The sequence below is a fragment of the Stegodyphus dumicola genome, chromosome 5 (genome assembly GCF_044657685.1).
Source record: "Stegodyphus dumicola isolate Sdum_Otavi_A_Nest chromosome 5, ASM4465768v1".
Classification (NCBI taxonomy): domain Eukaryota; kingdom Metazoa; phylum Arthropoda; class Arachnida; order Araneae; family Eresidae; genus Stegodyphus; species Stegodyphus dumicola.
This window is the reverse complement of record NC_140772.1, coordinates 194,306,244-194,327,433: the sequence shown is the minus strand read 5'-3', so window position 1 is coordinate 194,327,433 and position 21,190 is coordinate 194,306,244. Positions and strand designations below refer to the sequence as shown.

Sequence of the window (21,190 nt, the reverse complement as noted above, 5' to 3'; positions counted from 1 at the left end):
GAATTCAGTCACAGAACATCAGTTGGAAAGTAATGAATCATAGTATGCTTGTTAGAGTTACATGCAAAAAAGTTAAATTCTGCCCTTACTGTTTCTGAGGTTAGCATGATTGTTAATAAAAATAGTGGATATGTTAGTTTTTATTTTATGACACATGCACACATAAGCACACACTTATTTATGCATGCATAAGTAAGTCAGAGCAGAATATAATTTATTCCTATACAAACTTTATTTTTTACCTAGTCAAACAGTTGCAATAGTTTATATTTCAATGAAAACATTGTTTATTTAATTTATGTGATGAGAATTTATTTTCACTCATACTTTGGAAAGCATTTTGAAATTATGTAATGAAGGTACAAGTAGTAAAAGTGCCTTTTTGTTTTTCTTGTGTTTTGACAATTTCCAAGAAACTGCACAGTTAAAAACAGGAATATTTTCTAATTTTATATTCTTAAAGCATATTTAAAGAAAGATATGAATTTTACTAAGTTATTTTTCAACAAATTGATAACTTTGCCATGAAAGACTCATTATTTGCTGTGATCTGCAAATATGATCTGGTTTTGTTTTAAATGGAGAAGACATGTATGTATCACCAAAATAGCTAATGAACAGTCAATTACAATCAACGTATTTCGCGGAAATTCGTTAACAGGCTGTTTTTCATTACAAACAGGAAATGGCATACTGCAAGCCAGAGGGAATATGGAGTTAGGGGATCTATGGGAACATAATATCCAGTCCTTTCATTGCTATTAACGATTTTCAGTTTACGGTTAACCTTTTTAAATATCTTGTAACGTAACTGTACACCGCTAAACTCATGGCTGATTAGCCGTTGACGAGCTTGGCGAGTAAATACGCTTCGCCGCCAACAGATCCTCTCCGGAAGAAAACCCGTCCTAGCTAGTAACCTTTATCGCATTACCAAAATGTCGCCAAACTACATGTTATCATATTCCAAAGATTAGCCAAATTCCCATTTAGCAGCTGACATTTACAGGTAAAACGTTATTAATGTCACCAAATTTTGCATTAACTGGAAGGCTTATCAAATTCTTTCATGTTCTGTAAATATATTTCAGGTTTTTAGATCACAAACTCTGTTATTAAATCAATCATAAAATAATAGTTTATATAAGACTGTTAATGATTTTAATTTATTTTATACCTTCTCTTTACAGGCTTTCCTTCATCTTCATCCATTACACGATCCACACAGTTTGCTAATTCAGACCAGTCAGGATGAACTCCGCATTTCCAACCTGTTGTATAACGACTGAAAAACCACGTACTACCATAATTGTTAGGTCTATAACACCGGCATATACGGCGATTTTTTTTACAGCGGCATGGCCTTTCCAACGTCAAATCTTCCACCATATGACGAGCAAACACACTACCTCCGGTGTTCTGGATATGTAAAAACACTATAACATCAGAGCCCTTTATATTAAAATCTGATTTAGCGACAACGATTTTGTTATGATCGAGACTGTTCTTTTCATCTTTGGATAAAATTTTTTCCGAAGACCAGTTAGATAAAATTTGGCGATTCGCTTTCAGCTTATGCCAGTGAGGTTTAAGAAGCGAATCCTTAGAATACAAAAAAGGAAATGTACTTAAGGAACAAGTTGTGTTTGTACAAAAATACCACATAAACGTTCCAGCAAAAATACAACCGAAGACAATACTCAAGCCACAATATCTAATAAGACGTCCTGATGATAGCTGCATATTCTTTACTTTATTTTTACTTCATACTCCATACATTTTTTCCATTATGCTTTATGAAACAATATTTACCAATAAAAAACATATTTCAAACCGTAAACAGCAAATTCGCTGCTAACTTTTAATAAAGTTATAGTTGAAGTCACATCAGCGATAACTCGCATATGATGATTTTGACCCGAGAAGTTATTTTGAAAGAAAATTAATTGTGCCATAAATGAAATTTTTCAGTCAGTTATCTTTCTTTTGTATTCGACTATCAAATCATTTTTCTAACAATAATATACTTTTTTCTAATATTTTAAAAAAGGACTTACTTTTTACTAGAAATCTTAGAGTAAATGATAATATATTAAATGCATTGAAATCTTATATTATAATGAATATTATAATATTTTTTACATATGATGCATTAATAATCTACGAACTGTGCTTCTGCAAACATCAGTGAACAGCAGAGCTTTCTCTCAACTCTTAAAAAGTTATATTTTGTTTTTGTTTTTTTTTCCGTGTTCAATTGTTTTTGAAAGTTTATTTTCAATCGAGTGAATATTTTGAACTAAATAGTCATATATTTCTTACTTTTATTTGTCAGTTTGCTATGATATTGGCATATGATAATAGAAGTTCTTCTGAATCGGATGAGGATGACATATACGCTTGGTCAGTGAAAAAAAGAAAAAATAATAATGATCAAAAAGTAAATATAAGTAACGTGCAAACTGCACATAGTCAGAATACTCAAAAAGATAAACCAAATGAACCTGATTTAACGAATCAGTGTAAGGTAAATTTCGTTAAAAAACTCTAAATGGGTTATTTTCGATTTTCCAATGTTAATTGTTTCGTAAAATGAAATTTCGTATTCAGATGTTTCAAATGCAGTTTTAATTAATTGATAATATGTTCTCTTAAATTTTTGTAGAAATTTGATGAACTTAAAAATAAGTTCACGGATATCAGAACTTTTTCAGCATTAAGATCTCGGAGGGTAGAGGAACGAAAATCCAAGCGACTTGTTAAAAAGGCTTTGAGAGATCCAGCTATTAAGAAAGCTGTAGAAGATCTTGGCAATGCATTTACAAGGTAATCTTTGACTCCAGTTTTGTTCATTAAATACTAAACATTTTTTATTATGTTTAGTATTTAATGAGCAAAACTGATTTTTGTACTTTATTTCTAATAGTTATTTTTAAATTACCCAAATGACAAATAAACTAGTGGTAATTATGTATGTATCAGCACTACCATATTAGAAGAAGAGGTGATCAAGTTCTGTTAACCATGCATAACAGTACTTCAGTTTTAATAAGCAATGCTTCAATTTCTATATATGTTCTTTTTGTCTATTGCATATTTTGATATTCTGTCTTAAACTCAGTTTTAAAATATGTGTTTGTGGAATTTGCTTGCACAGAAAGAAATGAGAAAGTTTTTTGAAAAAATACAGTACTTTCCAGCAAAATTCATGAAGAAAATAATTGTTTTGAAATATTTAAAGCTATCACTGCAAAATTGCGTCAGAAAAAAAAGGGGGGAGGGACCCAGAAACCACTTGTGAGTTTATTGGCTAGTTAAAATATATAATATGGGCAGTTTTCAGATAAGCTTTGATAATAGCAAATAATTTTAGATAAAATACAACAATAGGGATTTATATAATAAACAGTTTTTTGCATTATGAATCATAATTTTTTGGTGAAAAATTATTGAACCGGAATGGTTGTGGTAATACATAATTATTTATCTATTATGGAGTGAAGTCCTTGAAATGCCTTCTCTGCATTTTTAATATTCATCTAAAATTGCACAATTATAAGCAGTATTCTAGGCACTGATAAACCCTTTTCGGTACTACTATTCAGTTTTGAGGGCCGTAAAAAATCGCCAAACTGTTGTTGATGCCAGTGCTGCCAAAAATAATTGCAGCAACCCTAATGTGAGAAAGGAAGTATAATAGTAAATAACTATCTAAGATTGATGTTTTAATTTAGATGAAAGGTTGATTTCATATAATACTTTTTTATTATTATAATTTATATAAAAAAGGCTAAACATGACTGAATGGAAGCATAATAATAGATAACTATTTCAGATCATTATTATAATTTATATAACAATTGCTAAACATAACTGGATGCCTGCATCGCTGTTTCGCTACCGAGTTATCATTAAAGCATAATTTCAACTCGTTGGTTGTTCAAACATAATTTTCTATAATGAATGATGCCTTTGAAAAAATTCTCGGTAAAGTGCAGAATCGCCTACTTATTTGTTTGCCACTTTTTACAAGGGTAAAAACAATTGGATTTTTATCAATTTTCTTTTACTTTTAAAGTGAAAATAGGTTAATGTGTACATAGATAAAGTCAAGGGTGTGTGCAGTGCCATTTTCCGCAATTCTGAGATTTTTTTTTAAGTGAAAATAGGTCGATGTCTACATGGATATCGAGTATGTGCAATTCTTAAAAACGCGTCAAGCAGTGGGGGATTCTGCACTTTACCCAAAATTCTATTGCAGACTTTTCGTCATGGGCAGTTCCCAAATTGTTAAATCCATAGGATATCAAAAAAGGATTTAAAATTAAAAAAAGGATTTAAAAATTAAGCTAGTATTTCAATGGCGTCTTAAGAAATATAGAACTATATAAACTTACACAATCTGAAAATCTGTGCTTATGGTAGATTTGGCGCGCTGTTAAATGGGCGAATTTACTAGATTTGGTGCTTTCGCGCGTACATTTGTGATGCAATTTTTTTTATGGTCCTCAAAACTGTACCCAATTTTCATTTGCATTAGGATTGAGTGTTCTGTTTTATAAGATATTTGCATTTGTGTATGATGATTACACAAATATAAATATGATGTTATTAATATAGATATCGCATAATGAAATTAATTCTGTAGCCTCTAATCCTCTGAGTAGCATGGCCACTTTTATTTTTTCATGAGATTGTTTTGCTACTTTGTATTTATTAGATTATAATTTAAATTATTATATTTAGTTATTTTCTAGTTGTAGAGTCTTCAGCAGAATAGTCAAGTTCTGAAGTAGAATACTTCAAAGTGTCTCTATTAAGCCATCATTTTATCATGCATCAAAATATTGAAAAAAAAAATATATATACTCGTATATACAGGGACATCTATCTTATAAGGCCAAATAAACTTTAAATGGTTACTTACATTGATAATACTATTAACAGCAGAATATGAAACACAAACAAATTATTAATACACTTTCTAGGTTTAAAAACTTGAATGGCTGAGTATAACAACTGAGATTCTCCAAGCAGACTTTAATGTCTGGTGCAGATCATATGGTAGGGTAATAGTATTTCTGTTAAAAGGTGTGCACTATAAAATATAGCCACAATTTTAATTATTCTTGTATCTGTGCATCATCATAAAAAAATAAATGCATGTTTGTTATCCTGGTTGGATTTCCTTATTTACATTATAGCCGTAAGATGTGTTTTTTACCTCTAATTTTGTAGAAAAGTATGTGTGATGTGACATTATCAGAACCATTAAAGTTTGTCAATAAGAAAAAACTTGGAGAAAAAAAAACAATTTATATTTTATAAGACATAAGTCGAGACGTGGGTATTTGTTTACGCGGGGGTATTTGCTGCATAGTGTCATATTCATATATATATATGGAATTTCCCATGTATCAGTAAAGAAATGAGCTGGGAAATCACTGATACTGGGAATCTGAGTTTATCCCCAGCACTGCTACTGTAAAAGGCCAAAAAATGTCCCGATGGAGCTGTCACAACTTTTAATGTCAGACGTGGTAAGTGGAGGCAAGGGTTAGGTCTTATTCTATTGTTTCAAAAAATTTTATTTTCCTTTTTTGATGTTACTTTCTTAAATGTTATAAATATTGCATATAAGTTTCGTGGAATCCTTAAGTGGCCTACACAGAACTGGGTTCCGTGGAGGACAGTTTAAGAAATACTGATGCAGAAGGATCCTCAGAGGAACTGCAAGCTGTAGCTGTTTCAGATATCGATGACGGAAGTCATGAAAATTCATTTTTAGAATGTGTGTCAACATCAATCGAATCTGGAAAAGCACTGCAAATTCTAAGAAAAACTCTTGAACTCAAAATTGCTGGTGGGGAAAAAAAAAAAAAAACCTCCCTGCAGTTTTATGATAGTAAGAATGCAATTAAAAAAAACTGCTGATAAACAATTCGAAACAAACACAGTTAGAACAATTGTTTGTAAAGGATAAAACTTTACCAAGAAGAATATTTGAAAAAAATTAAAAAATAAATTTCAAAATAGCATAAATATTTTAATTTTAGCAGTAATTTTTAATTATAATTTTAGAATTAATTATTATTTAAATTTAAAAGGAATACCACAGTTTGCAGTACAAATATCGCCATCTATTAAACTTAGCCACTTAATAAACTCAAGTATGTTTGGTATGGAAATAATTTTAGTGAGCACCAGGTGTTGTATATAATATGAGAAAAATTTTAAAATGCAGTTTATTGCAAAGAAATTTTTTACATTTTTTATTTATTTTTTCAAAATTTGTGTTTCTGTTAATGAATGATTGATTACTAAAATGCATGACTGCTTTATAAACTACCTTTTTAAATAAAAAAAATTAATATTCTTTTTTAACTGGTCTAAAAAATAAGTTTAAATGATCTGAAATTATCATATTCCTCTGGTTTTAGAATGTACCTTTATTTTTGTATATTTGCCACTTAAAATGGGCTACATCTTGGAATTGATGACATATTAGAATCACAGATTTCTCTAAAATGCTAAATATTCCAAAGTAATTTTTTTTTTTAGTTACTAATTCAACTATGCCTACTTTTGTTAACAACTGAAAGCTGTTTATTAAAATAATATTTGTTAGCTGTAATTTATAGCTTATATTTTTTTTCTTAGAATGGAAGTTTTTCTTTTATTGATAAAACTGGAATAATAGGGTGCACTTCAGAATCAAAAGAATACAGTTTGCTATTAATGTGGTGAACTTTCAAAAAATTCCATACAGAAATTATTTTTGTAGCTAAATTTAATATAGATTATTGCCGGCACATTTTTACTCTAGTATTTTAACCATTCTATTTTCAGTAATTATGGGTATTTTAATGAACCTAAGGTTATATAATTATCAAATTTTAAATGACTTTTCATTTTAAAATTTTTATATTTGACTATATGATAAAAAGAATAAAATTTTGTTCATTGTTTCATCTCTCTCTTCTGTGTATGTAGTGAATCAGTTGCATCTGGGAACGAAGAAGTAAAATGGGATGATATAAAACCTTTATTAACTGTAAATGATCATCTACAAGGCCCAGTATCTCATGGTGACTTTGGACCAAAGGTAAATAATTCCATACAAACTTGTAAGATTTTTAGAAGCTTTCTCTAATTATATATATATATATAAATACATACGCAAAAGGTAAGAATTTAGAATCAGCTTTGCAAAGACCCAAAAGAAGTGAAATTCAATACCATTAAATTTCAAAATACTCTATAAATATGTAAAATAAGAATTAAAGTAATGTAAAATACTAAAACCTTAAAAATTACAAAACTCAGAAAAAGTACAAAAATAGAATTCAATCAAATCTAATTTAATGTTATCAGGAGGAGGATACATCAGACTTCAAAAAATAGTAAACAAGAAGAGGACTGAAAAAAGGTAATTTCTTTTAAGACCTACGCTATTCAATATGTGATCAGGAGAGGCCTGCACAGAGTTTCAGTTGGTTCAGATAGATCTGTTGTTCCTGTTCAAATGAGAGACACCTGATGTGTCCACTTGTGAGCCTGCTAATGGTGGACTGAATGACTCTATAAGTCTTGATGGCAAGGGATCTGGAGCATGCCTATTATACCAAGGGCAAACCAGAGGGATTTTCCATAGCTGCTGATTTTAGATTTCTGTCTTGGAGTAGATCTCAGGGAAGGTTAAAAATTGACTTGAAATGACTATATCAGAGGATTCCTCTTTGGTCAAAGGGTCTGCAGTTTCACTGCCAAACACGCCAAGCAGAGTCAAGTAATTTCAATTGCTTTATTGAACTTAGATTTTTACTTACGCCGCATCAGGAAGGACTCTAAAATTTTCAGCTGAACTTTTATAATTAAATACTTTGCAATTGTTCATCAGCTAATTTTGGAATACAGGAATGTAATGGTTTTCAAACGGAAGGGGAGTGCAGTTGAGCCTTATGTATCCTCCTCTTGATAATGTTATATCAGATTTGATTGCATTCTTCTTCTGTATTTTTTTTTTTTTTTTTGGTTTTTGTAATTTTTAAGGTTTTAATATTTCACATTTCCTCTATACGTATTTTACATATTTATAAGCTATTTTGAATTTTACTTCTTTTGGGTCTGTGAAATTTGTTCTAAATTGCTGACTTTTTTGTCTGTGCTGATTAATTTTCATCAGCATATTGTATGAAAATACTTGGAATAATTTTGGTTTTAAATAAAAAAAATGCGAAAAATATATTTCAGGGTTTCTCTTGGCAAAAATTGGTGATATTTTGGCACCATTCCTATTTATGTGCAATGCCCTTCCATGCAAAATGGTGCCCAAAACATAATTAAAGCATAAAAAATTATAATCTCAATAAACTGCATTTTAAATTAAAATAAAACAAGGAAATATCGTAAAAATGCAATTACATGTTATCTAATCTGCAAAGTATGAAAATGAAATATTGACTTACCTTACTTAGAAATTTCTGTATCTCTGGTGTATGGCACATAGAATTCCTTAACAGCATTCAAAAACTGTTTAAAATTATCTAAACTAGAATCTGTATATTGCTGTCGACACATAATTCACAAAAGAATAAAAAATATCCTCATTAGTTCTGGACTGAAAAGAGCATTTCTTTTGAAAATCCCTTTTCTATTACACCCCTCATACCTTCGATAGTGTTGATATAAGCTCTGGTTTCTGCATCCTTAATTGCCACTGAGTGATTTACTGAGAGGTGAATAAAGCCATTATCAGAAAGAAAATTGTACGAATTCCAGCAGTCGGATATAATAATTGTTCCATGTAAGATATTCCATTGAATTACATCCAACAAAGTTTCTTTTTTCTGTCCTCAATCACTTAAAAAAAAAAAAAAGAAAAAAAACTTCCTCTTCCTCAGTGCTTTTTCCCCCATTCGTTCCAAATCGTACAGAAACTTCAGGTAAGTCTTACCATTAGCAGCTATTTACAGTGTAAAGCACAAAATAAGCTATGTACTTCCTAACTGACATTCAACGCAGAAGTAAGCCCTGAGAAATATTTTCTGAATGATTAAAATCAGTGCAGTCTTGCATTACAACCAATCATATAATACAGTACAAAGTTCGTAATCCGGACTTGTCAGGATTTCGGCAAATCCAGATTAGGGGTTTTTCCGGATTATAGATCATCAATTTAAATCTGGTAAGATGACATGCAGAAATTATAGAATTAAAAATATGAAACCGTAATTTATGAAGTAAGCAATTATGATTTAAAGGGTATCAAATTTTACAAAAAAAAAAAAGCTTAATATTTATTTGTTTATTTTATTAAACATTTCTTTCAACGCGCGCATGCGTAGAGCATACATTACGCGCATGTATAATGCATGCACGCACATCATTTACCCACATGCAAAAAGCATACAAAAATAAAGTTTGTGGCCTTTGAGATCCGGATTATAGATTATTCCGGATAATGGACATCTGGTTTACGGACTTAGTACTGTAATAGGGTCCAACCAATCACATCATGATAGGGTTTCCAAAACATACAGCATAAAATACTCAGGTTACCATAAATGAAACAACAACTTGCCAATAATCCAAGGGGTACCCTAAAATATAGACTACCCAAAAAATTTTGTGATAATATATATAGAAATGCATACTAGATTATATAACCTGATACTGGGCAAGCAGGTCAGGGATATTGAAAAACATGGATAATCCAAATTATCAAATTTCATGCATAATGTGTTTATTTGTTTAAAAAGAAATCAGTAATTTTTCTTTGTTTTCGGGAACATTTAAATATTTGTCGAATTTTACTTCATATTTTTCAAAGTGCTATTTTATCATTTTATTGGAATCCCCTTTAGTTGATGACATACAGTAGAGTTTTAACTTAAGTTAATGTCTTAGGACTAATTTAACTGTCAGTATCTTCTTCACTTGTATTTTCAGTATTGTTCTCTGCCTATTCTGTTCTTGTGACTTTTGAAACAATATCTGCATCACTCAAGCACTGAAAGTCTGGCTTAGTCTAATCACCATCAAACTATTCTTGGATTTTTCCAGATCAACATTTTCAAAGAATTTTGCTTTTTTTTTTTTTTTTTTTTCCATATAACTTCAGTTATTACCTCGACTTCATCAAGACTGGATAAATCTCTGATTTCTATATTATGAAAAATTGTTTTCCATGTTAAGACTTGCATGTGTTTGTTTTTTATGCTCTCTTGCTTATAGCATTGAGTGTGCATGCATGTGCAGCACCATACATGGATAATCTACACCCAGATAATCAAGAATAAATTGTATATTAATTTTGCTTTTACAACTTGAATTTCCATAATTGATCATATCTTGAGTTCAATGTTCAGTTTCCATTAACTGAAATAAAATAAATTTGAATAAATAAATGTACAGTAGAATTCCTTTTAACCATTGCTGTGGAGGTGGAATCATGGAGTCGGAATCGGAGTGAGGCAGATATTTGGGTAAAAGGAAGAGCGGGAGTCGCTAAAAACACATCAACTCTGACTCCAGTTTTTGTTGGTCAGTTTGAATCTGAAATGAAAGTAAAGTGAATTAAAAAAAATTAATGACAAACTGAGTTGTTATTTTTATTTATAGACTATATACATTGATAAATAGTTATTTTCTATTTTATTGACGTGTTAATAACTAAATATAAGGGAGGAAGATGTATGTGATATTTGCCATTATTGATTAAACTGATTCATTTAGTTACAAATCTCATTGGTAAATTTAAGTAAGCAGCAGTGGCAGCAAGAACTCCCAAAATTGAGGCCATTCTTAGGAAGTGAACAGGGAAAGGAGCAATTATTGATCAAGCAACATAATGGGAAAGCACATATTTGATGATATAGAGGTTGTTAGAATTAAGAAATTTTCCAGAAGATGCAGATAACCCTAATGTTTCACTAACAGAAAGAATGTAGAATGATCTTGCAGAGTTGCAAACTCTTCTTTATACACTGAATATAGCCATAAAAAAGCTACAGTCTGAAGAATTAACAGGAAGGGAGAATGGAAAAATATGATGTTTGTTCTTTCTGAAATGGAGGGTTTATTGCAGAAGGAATCCCATCTTCAATGAAGAACAGAGAAACTAGTTTGCTAGACAATGAGATCTTGCTGGGTTGAATATATGTGGATCTAAAACATCAAATTTTGTTAGATGACGCACAAATTAAAAAGGCAAAGAAAGTCATCTATGAACTTTCATTAAGAATGAAATTATTCTCAGAACAACTGGAGTATTCAAATCAGGATAGTCAAACTGCAGACATTGCAATTGAGTCTCTATCATCCTCTTCATCTCTATCATCTGTAATGAATTAGATTTTGAGAAATATTTGGATAATATTGAAAAGGCTAAGGCAAGGTGAATGAAAATAAAGAACCTGGAGACTTTAGATGTAAGAAATACAACGATTTCTACACAACCTGTGAAGTCATAGAAAAATATGATTGCTCTTGCAAGACACCTCTTTTAGAACTTATAAAAAATCTATCCTGAGAAGCTCTAACAGTAACAGCTCTTTCTCTTACTCAAATCAGTGTGGAAAGACTGTTTTCAGCACTGAAGTTTATCAAATCGGATCTATGGTCCTCTAACAAAGATCTTGCCAAACCTATGCTGTTTCTTAGAAATTATTAATGCCAGTTTTTCCATTTCATAATAAATGCTAATTAATATAAATAATTTGCTATGCCATCAATTTTTTTCTGTAGCATCTATTACTTCTTTTTATATTAAAAAAAAAAAAAAAGCTGTAACCCATGTGTATATGCTTACATATATATGAGGGAGTCAAAATCTTTAAAATTCCAGGAGTCGGGGTCGGTCATTATCCCTACTGATTCCACAGCCCTGTTTTTAACTGTCAGCAATGAGATTGCACTGGTTCTGGATGGAATGTTTTTCCAGATAATTGAATATATATTTCTAGAACTCGCTTGCTCATGTTTTATGATGCCATTTGTAGAAATTCCAGCATATGAAATCTGTCTGTAGTGTTTTTGTTCTGTTGGCCAAAATTAAATAAATAATTACAGTCATAGAGATTATTTGAAATTAAAGTGCATAACTGATGTTAAACATGATTTTATATTTCAGGGAAACAAAATTAAGTTAAATTTTAAAACTGTCATGTTTATTATCACAGGAAAATTACGAATTTCTTAGTATGGTGGTTTATAACTTTGAGTATCTGCTTGCTTATAAGATTATCTGCATAATTTAAAAGATTCACTGTGTGTGCAGTGAAATTTATAACATCATGTGCGGACATAGATCAACATTTCCTGGGAAATCTTATGAAAGTCTGTGATTCTTTGTCAGCTTCTTTTCATGTAATTTTCTATCTGTGTGTGTTGCTCTCATATTCATTCCCTTCCTCATCGTTCTCATTTTCCAGTATATTTGATTATTTTGTCATCACCTTGAGGCAGTGTAATAGGAGCAGAATTGTCTGCATTCATCCAAGCCTGCAGCTCCTCTTTACTAACACTAATTTTCTCTGAATATGTAAGTAAATCCAAGATGTCTGGCATGGGTACTGGACGTGTTTTATAACTAAAAGAATCATAGTCACTCGATTCATCATCTACAGACATGATCATATGCAACAAATGATACCAACAGCAATGTAAAGTAATATTGTCAGTATCTTTCTAGGAAAGAGGCGAAGTAAATATTGTGTCCTTCAGTGTGAATTTTTTTTTTGAAATTCATAGATCTTACTTTAAACGTTTGTGGTGTTGCCATGGAAACACCGTATGAAGTTTTGTGAGTTCTGCGCACTCCCGCCTCAGATGAGCGGCAGATGGTAAGGAGAAAGCGGTGTGTATGGAGCGGGAATTTCCCTTCTCATCGGAATATTATTATTGATGTGTAAAATAAAGATTGTATATTTTATACTTGTGTCTTGCCTCACCATGGAACTCCTACATTGGTGACTGACGTTGGACAACGCACATCTTTTGATCGTTTCTTGGAATCTGGACAAAATACGAAAACGAAACTATCCAAACATCATAAACAATGAATGAAATATCTGCAGTGAAAATACCTCCTTTCATTCCTTCTGATCCATCTCTTTGGTTCACGATGGTGGAATCTACTTTTGAATTAGCGGTTCCAAAGGCTATAACAGAATCCAGAACCAAGTATAACCATTGTGTGGCACATTTACCTCCTGACATCGCTGTGACCGTGAGGGATATCATCATTTCTCCTGACCACACGGATCCATATGGGAAACTGAAGAATGAAGTCATTTCTCGCTGTGGTGAAAGCAAATCGCAGGAAATGCGTCGCTTACTTGTCGGTGAGCAACTAGGGGATCGAAAGCCGTCTGAACTCTTACGCGTTATGCAGCGGCGTGCAGAAAATCATAATGTGGCGGATACTTTTGTTTTGGAATTACTTCTGCAGCAACTACCTACACATGTGCAATCTATTTTAGCATCGATCGCCCCTCTAACCACACAAAAGGCTGCTGAAATAGCAGATAAAATAATGGAAGTGTCATCTGCTCAGGTAAGCGTAGTTTCTGATTCTTGTGCATCATCTAGTGTTACACCGAACTCTGAACTGCTTAAAGAGATAAAATTGCTTCGCAAGGAAGTTGCATTTCTATGACGTTCAAGAAGTCAGTCTCGTAATCGTAATTTTCGTCATGCATCAAATCGTGAGAAATCTGAAAAAAGTGATCTATGTTGGTACCACCAAAAATTTGCATCTAGAGCAAAAAAGTGTATCCCACCCTGCAATTTTCAGGGAAATTTCCAGGGCAAGGAGTAGCGGCGACATACGCCTCGCCTTCTAGTTCGCGTCGCCTATTTGTTCATGATCGCAAAACCAATATTAATTTTTTAATTGATACCGGTAGTGATTGTTCCTTAATTCCAGCCTCAAGATCTTATAAACTGACTACTCCTATTCAAACTTTTCTGGCTGCAAATGGTACTCAGATAAATGTCTATAAACAAAAGTTATTATCTTTAGATTTAGGTTTAAGAAAACAGTTTGTTTATCCTTTTTATGTATGCAATGTTCAAACTGCTATAATTGGTGCAGATTTCTTACATTATTTTAACCTATAACCAGATCTTAGAAATCGTCGCTTAAACGATACTTGCACCAAATTAAATTCTTATGGTATTTTATATGTTGCTAGTATATATTCAGTGAAATCTGTAATTTGTAATGATCATTATGCTAAGTTGTTAAATGAATTTCCTCGTATTGTTCAAGCTCCCTGTGCAAACCAAATTGTCAAACATTCAGTTCAGCATCATATTGAAACTTTTGGCCCTCCCGTTTTTGCCAAACCACGTCGACTTGCACCCGATCGTTTGAAAATTGCAAAAATTAAATTTCAACATCTGTTAGATTTAGGCCACATTCGCCCATCCAACAGCAATTATGCTTCGCCATTGCACATGGTCCCTAAAAAAGATATGAATGATTGGCGTCCTGTCGGTGATTTTAGGGCCCTTAATGCTCAGACTAAAAAGGACAAATATCCAATCTTTAGTATTATTGATTTCACAAGTGAACTCCATGGGTGCAACATATTTTCCCATGTAGATTTAGTCAAAGCATTTCATCAAATTCCGATTGCTTCCGAGGATGTCCATAAAATTGCTATCTGCACACCATTTGGACTTTTCGAGAGTACTCGGATGCAATTTGGTTTGTGCAATGCATCAAGTACTTTTCAAAGGTTTATCGATGAAGTGACGAGAGGTTTAACCGGTGTATATGCATTTATTGATGATATTTTGATTGCCTCTAAAAGCCACAAAGAGCATATTAACAATCTACGAGCTCTCTTTCAAAGGTTAGATCATTATGGTTTAGCAATCAAACCCTCAAAGTGTACATTTGGAGTTCCTACCTTAGATTTCTTAGGATATAAAGTCTCTAAAGAAGGTATTTCTTCCATTCCAGATCGAGTTGATGCCATTTCTAAATTTCCTAGACCAACAAGCTTAACACAGCTTCACAGATTTCTTGGCCTATTCAATTTTTATCGCAGATTTGTGCCACATGCAGCGCACATTTTGTCCCCTTTAATTAAGCTTCTCGAAGGTCATTCTAACAAAAAGAAATCATTCCATCCAACTAAGAAGACTGAAAATCCTCTTACGTGGTCTGAGGACGCCGAAAAGGCATTTTTAGCAGCTAAAGAAGCTCTTACAAAAGCTACCCTCTTAAGACATCTAATTCCTGGTGCTCAACTCGGTCTTTGGACCGATGCATCTGATGTTGCTATTGGCAGCTCTCTCATGCAACTCCAAAATGGCCAATGGGAGCCAATAGCATTCCTTTCTTTAAAACTGAATAACAGTCAACGGAAATGGTCTACATATGACCGCAAACTTCTGGCAATATATGAGTCTATCAGGAAATTTCGGCACATGTTGGAAGGTCGCAACTTCATCATATTTACCGACCAAAAACCACTAACATTCGCTTTCAGACAAAAAGCAGAAAAGTGCTCTCCTCGACAATTGAGACACCTTGACTATATCTCTCAATTTTCTACTGATATACAATATGTTAAAGGTAGGGAAAATGTTATTGCTGACACATTCTCCCGAATAGAAGTAGATTCTGTTTCTCGCTCACCTATTCTGGATTTCAAACAGTTAGCCTCAGCACAACTTATAAACCATGAACTACAACAATTACTAACTTCTAAATCTTCTTCTTTGAAGCTCTCCAAACAGTATTTTCCGCTTGAAGATATTTATCTCTATTGTGACTTCACAACCAATGTCCCTCGTCCTTTCATTCCCCTTTTCATTTAGACCTAGCATCTTCCAAAGTATTCACAACCTTTCGCATCCAGGTATATCTGCCACTTCAAAATTGATCCGCAGACGTTACATTTGGCCTAATATGCACACTTTTATCAAAAACTCTGTGAACGCTTGTGAGAAATGTCAACGTTCCAAGATACACAAGGATACAAAATCACCCATTTCGACATTTTTACTTCCTGATGCCAGATTTTCTCATATTCACATAGATTTTATTGGCCCATTACCAATTTCTGAAGGTTATCAGTATTGCTTGACCATAATCGATCGTTTCACAGGATGGCCGGAAGTAATTCCTGCATCTGATATGTCGGCTGAAACAACTTGTAAAGCTCTAATTAGTGGATGGATAGCTCGTTTTGGATGCCCTTCCACTATCACTACTGACCAGGGTCGGAACTTTGAATCGCATCTTTTCAGGGAGTTCACGAACCTGCTGGGCACTCATCGTATTCGTACCACTGCCTATAGACCTCAATCAAATGGAATCATTGAACGTTTTCATCGCCAACTGAAAAACAGCATAAAATCGCAAGAGAATCCTCGCTGGACAGAATTGTTACCTCTTATACTTTTGGGTATTAGATCTTCCATCAAAGACGACATCCAAGCAACTTGTTCTGAGTTAGTCTATGGTACTACCTTAAGACTGCCTTCGGACATGTTGTGCTCAGATCAGCTTTCTCCGCCATCCCCGACACCAACATATGTAAATCATTTACGATCTATCATGCAATCTCTGATTCCCATCGCCACATCAAAACACTGTCCAGAGCCTATCCACATTCATCCATCTTTAAAATTGTGCTCTCATGTTTATTTGAGAATTGACTCAGTCAAGCCTCCTCTTCAACAACCATACTCAGGTCCTCATCCAGTCATTGAACGATATGATAAAACCTTTATCATCACCGTGCATGGTAAAAATCATACTGTTTCAATTGATCGACTCAAACCTGCATTTTTCATTAGTGATAAAACCTTTGTCCCTAACACTAAACCTTCCAATAAGACAGACACACTGAAACCTACCATGTCACATGTTCCTAAAACAGTCACAAAATCTGGACGACATGTCAATTTCCCTCAACATCTGTCTACCACCTACTATATATAATTTATATATATTGTTATTTATTCAGTATTTCATTATGTAGTTTAATTTATTATGTGTTTTATATTGTACCTTTTACCTTCAACATTATCATTGTATAATATAAGTGCTGTATCATTTTTTTTGTGTATCGTTCGGTCTCCCTCACTGGGGGGATACTCTGTGGTGTTGCCATGGAAACACCGTACGAAGTTTTGTGAGTTCTGCGCATGCCCGCCTCGGATGAGCGGCAGATGGTAAGGAGAGAGCGGTGTGTATGGAGCGGGAATTTCCCTTCTCATCGGAATGTTATTATTGATGTGTAAAATAAAGATTGTATATTTTATACTTGTGTCTTGCCTCACCATGGAACTTCTACAAGTTCACACCAAAATGCATAAAAAGGCGTCACTAGTTCATCTTTATACTCTGTATAATTCCTTGATTCACTAGTTAGATAAGGCTTGTTAGGTGGGTGGCAGAAACATGATGCAAATATTTTCAACATTTAAGTCATTATATTGTTATTCTGTTGTATACTTTTTTTAATCATATAAATGTAAATTTTGAATTTAAATCTCAAGGCCAGTTAATCTGTCAAAAGTGCCATCTGTATTTGTGCTTTTTCCTGCATTGGAAGCTCTGGAGGGCATCAGGGTGAGTTTGATAATCTGTGGGACTGGTCATCAGTGTATCTGACAAAAACAGGGCGGGTGCAGTTTAGCTATTGCTTGTAATATAAATTCAAAGCATGTATTATAAACTGTAAATGAACTTTTTTTTTAGTATTTTGAATAGCTTCTTTTATACTATTTCGTAAATCCCAGAGACCTATAAGAAAATAATAAATTGGATAATTAAGGATTGATTGCATCATCACAGGGTTACAAAAAGATGTCAAAGATGAAGGAAAAGGTGCGACTGCAAGGCAAACACTTGTTAGCAATTTATTGCCAATTTTGGTACCTCCTGAGTCTTCTAATCTGGAATAGCACACATATGAAGGAGGTTCTTGCATTTTTAGCTTGATGAGAAAAATATTATTTTTTATAATATTTTAAAATGTAACTGAGTTGCTAGGATTTCTGAGTCCACTTATGAAGAGTTGTATTTCTGTAGTATTTCTTAGCTAAATTTTTATGATTATTTACTTTATTCTTTCATTTTACAATCTTCCATTCATTAAAATGATATCTAGGTCATTAAAGAAAATAAGAAAGGACATTATTTTAAATAACAAGGTAATGTATTTGAAGTGGGTAGGAATTTTATGGCTTCATAAAAGCAATCAGACTGCTGAAAGGTTAGACAGTAGTAAAGATGATTAAGAGAAATAACTAAATATATTTTCTAATATTCTTTGTATAAGGTCAGCCAAATTAAAAATGGGACACCTTTCAAATCTTTTATCTTTTAGATGCATGAAATGCTATTCCACTGTAATATGTAGCTTGTGCTTATGCATTTCAATTAGGATACTAATCTTTAATACTATCATCTGATTAATATTTTCTTATTTGATCTCCAAAATATCCGGTAAACAAGATAAAAAAGTAGTAAACAAGAGACACTGATGCAACCGTAGAGGCAGGAAAGAGCAGGAGAAGCCCAAGCTTATTTTATGCATACACTTCTTTGAATCAGTGACACACTCCTATTGCTTACCAAAATATTCATTGGTTTGCCATTAAGATCAATAGGTTATTGAATGTTTGGAAGTAAACATTTTGTAACTATGAATATAAGGATAAATGTATATATCTTTTTTTTCTACAGTATTTCAGAGTCCTAAGTATGTGAAAGAATACATAAGAATACATGTTTCAGGATCAAAATGTTATTCCCTTTTAATCTACTGTTAAATCAAGTGTTAACTAAATTTGCTTAAAAGACTGTAATGGCCAAAAAACATTGTTACAAATGATTGAATGCAAGTGGAAAAAGAATATTGACGAACAAAATTCAGAAAACATTTCTTTATTTCACATGAGTGCTAATTAAATACATCCATTACAATAAGTAGTGTATTAAAATATAAAGATTCTAAATAGACACAGTCATGTCGGTTTGTTATCAAGTGCAAATGTGTGTCTGTACTCTGGTTGCATGAATGTATCAAAATTACTTTCTTGAATTATTTATTTGACCAAGCCAAATAAATATATTAAAATCTGTAGAAAGAGAAAGTAATTTAAATAGACTGAGTAAGCATGTTGCTGTATGCCCTTCAGTTGTATGATGTTGCTGTATACCCATAAGCTGTATGATGTTGCTGTAAGCCTCAACATGAGAAAGCTGTATGAAACAAAAGTAGTGGTACTATAAAATTAAATAAATAAGTGCAATAAGAAGTAAGTAATGCTTTTCAGAACATTGATATCTGTAGTCAAAATATAATCATTTTATTCTTATGAATACTATGCAGTGTTTCACCATATATGCAAATACTGGGTATTCATGTCATACAGATCTATTCAATTGATATTCTCAGAAACTTATTTAATCCTTAAACCAGGATTAGCCTTCACATTTTATTTACAATTTATTGTAATGTTCTTACCAGTTATTTAGGTAATCAGTCGAATATTTTCAAATCATTAAAAAATGCATAGTTGATCAAAAGTAGCAAGCATTTAAAAATATGCAGCAAAGACTATATAACATAGTTAGACCAGAAATGCATAAAATGCCTTTTTACTTATTTATTTAAAAAATTTTTGTATTTAATTATATATATATTTAATTATATCCATTAGTTTGCATAATACCTTGGAATACTGAATATATGGTTTTTGTCACAAGTTAGCATTATGCTATACTGTTACAAAACAGCATATTTCTTAACCTTGAAGAAAGGCAAGCATTAGATTTTTGTGACATTCGTACAAGAAAAAGCATTGCTATGAGTTTCTTCTTCTTTGATAACTCTTTCTTTCAACTTAGAGTGATAGGCGAATGAGTTAATTAAAAAAGTTTATCAAGATGTTTAGACATGAAACCTTGTGATTTTTTTTTTTTACGATGGTACCTGAAGTTAAGGAACATACTGAAATCAATCGGTCATGACTGGCAGTTTTTAAAAAAAGGTATCTGGTGACATATATTGAATGTCCTGAAAGAAATGCTGTTCTTACTGTCCATTGGTCTTACTTCATCTTCAGGCTATGCTCAGTAATGATGGCTCTCATATTCAGAATTTCTTATGTTTTTTTTTTTTTTTTTTTTTTTTTTTTTTGTGGATGGAATGCTGTCTTATGAATTTTGTTAAAAAACTATCGCAATAAAATTCTGTAATTTCATCCTCATGAATTTCCGCATTTCTCTCCTTATATACCTTTACGTTTCAAAATCCATCAAAACAAAATGTTTTTTTTCATGTGTGTTCTGGCTTTTGGATCATTGCATATAAACTATATTTCTTTAATATAAGGTGGATTTACATATAGGGTTACTCAGCAGCTTTTTCAGCAAGGAAAAGGACTGTAGAGTCATTAGGATTTTTGAAGCAGGAAACAAGAAAAATGAGCAATGCCCTCACCGGGACTCGAACCTGGACTTCTTGAATACACCCAAGTGTGTTAACCATTATGCCATGAAGGCATGCTGGAAAGAAGGAGAGAATACCTTATAAGATTTTCTTACAAGTTAACTTCATACATATGAGCTAAATAGATTGTGTTAAAAAGTTTCCACAAGAATGGTAGTTAATTGCCTTAAATACTGTACCTGGAAATGCAATTAAGTAAATGTGCTTTCTGTTAATATAAACAGCTGTTTCTGTTAATAAAAAAGCTGCTGAGTAACCCTATATGTAAATCCACCTTATATTAAAGAAATATAGTTTATATGCAATGATCCAAAAGCCAGAACACACATGAAAAAAAACATTTTGTTTTGATGGATTTTGAAACGTAAAGGTATATAAGGAGAGAAATGCGGAAATTCATGAGGATGAAATTACAGAATTTTATTGCGATAGTTTTTTAACAAAATTCATAAGACAGCATTCCATCCACAAAAAAAAAAAAAAAAAAAAAAAAAAAAAAAAAAAACATAAGAAATTCTGAATATGAGAGCCATCATTTCTGTTAATATAAACAGAAAGCACATTTACTTAATTGCATTTTTATATAAAGGTTAAGAGATAACTGATAATATTTATATATTAATATATTTTTAAAATATTAGGTGGCACATTATAAGAGGATGTGATTTTTGGAAGGCCACTTTAAGAAAGACAGTAGTGTT

General features: G+C 32.2%; 2 protein-coding genes and 1 pseudogene across 2 annotated transcripts in view; 2 read left to right on the top strand and 1 right to left on the bottom strand.

The window, feature by feature from the left end:
- The window catches only part of LOC118204481 (heparan-sulfate 6-O-sulfotransferase 2-like), a 30,222-nt gene extending 28,328 nt beyond the window's left edge, over nucleotides 1-1,894 (bottom strand). Inside the window, exon 1 of the mRNA XM_035376796.2 lies at nucleotides 1,178-1,894. Within this exon, the coding sequence (XP_035232687.1) occupies nucleotides 1,178-1,743 (566 nt within the window). The 5' untranslated portion in view covers nucleotides 1,744-1,894. The remainder of the gene's footprint in view (nucleotides 1-1,177) is intronic.
- Nucleotides 1,895-2,233: 339 nt separating this feature from the next.
- The window catches only part of LOC118204483 (protein FAM204A-like), a 35,198-nt gene continuing 16,241 nt past the window's right edge, over nucleotides 2,234-21,190 (top strand). Inside the window, exons 1-3 of the mRNA XM_085817510.1 lie at nucleotides 2,234-2,527; nucleotides 2,666-2,826; nucleotides 6,994-7,105. Coding sequence (XP_085673636.1) covers nucleotides 2,342-2,527; nucleotides 2,666-2,826; nucleotides 6,994-7,105 — 459 coding nt within the window. The 5' untranslated portion in view covers nucleotides 2,234-2,341. The remainder of the gene's footprint in view (nucleotides 2,528-2,665; nucleotides 2,827-6,993; nucleotides 7,106-21,190) is intronic.
- On the top strand, nucleotides 13,061-13,822 carry LOC146997378 (uncharacterized; annotated as a pseudogene).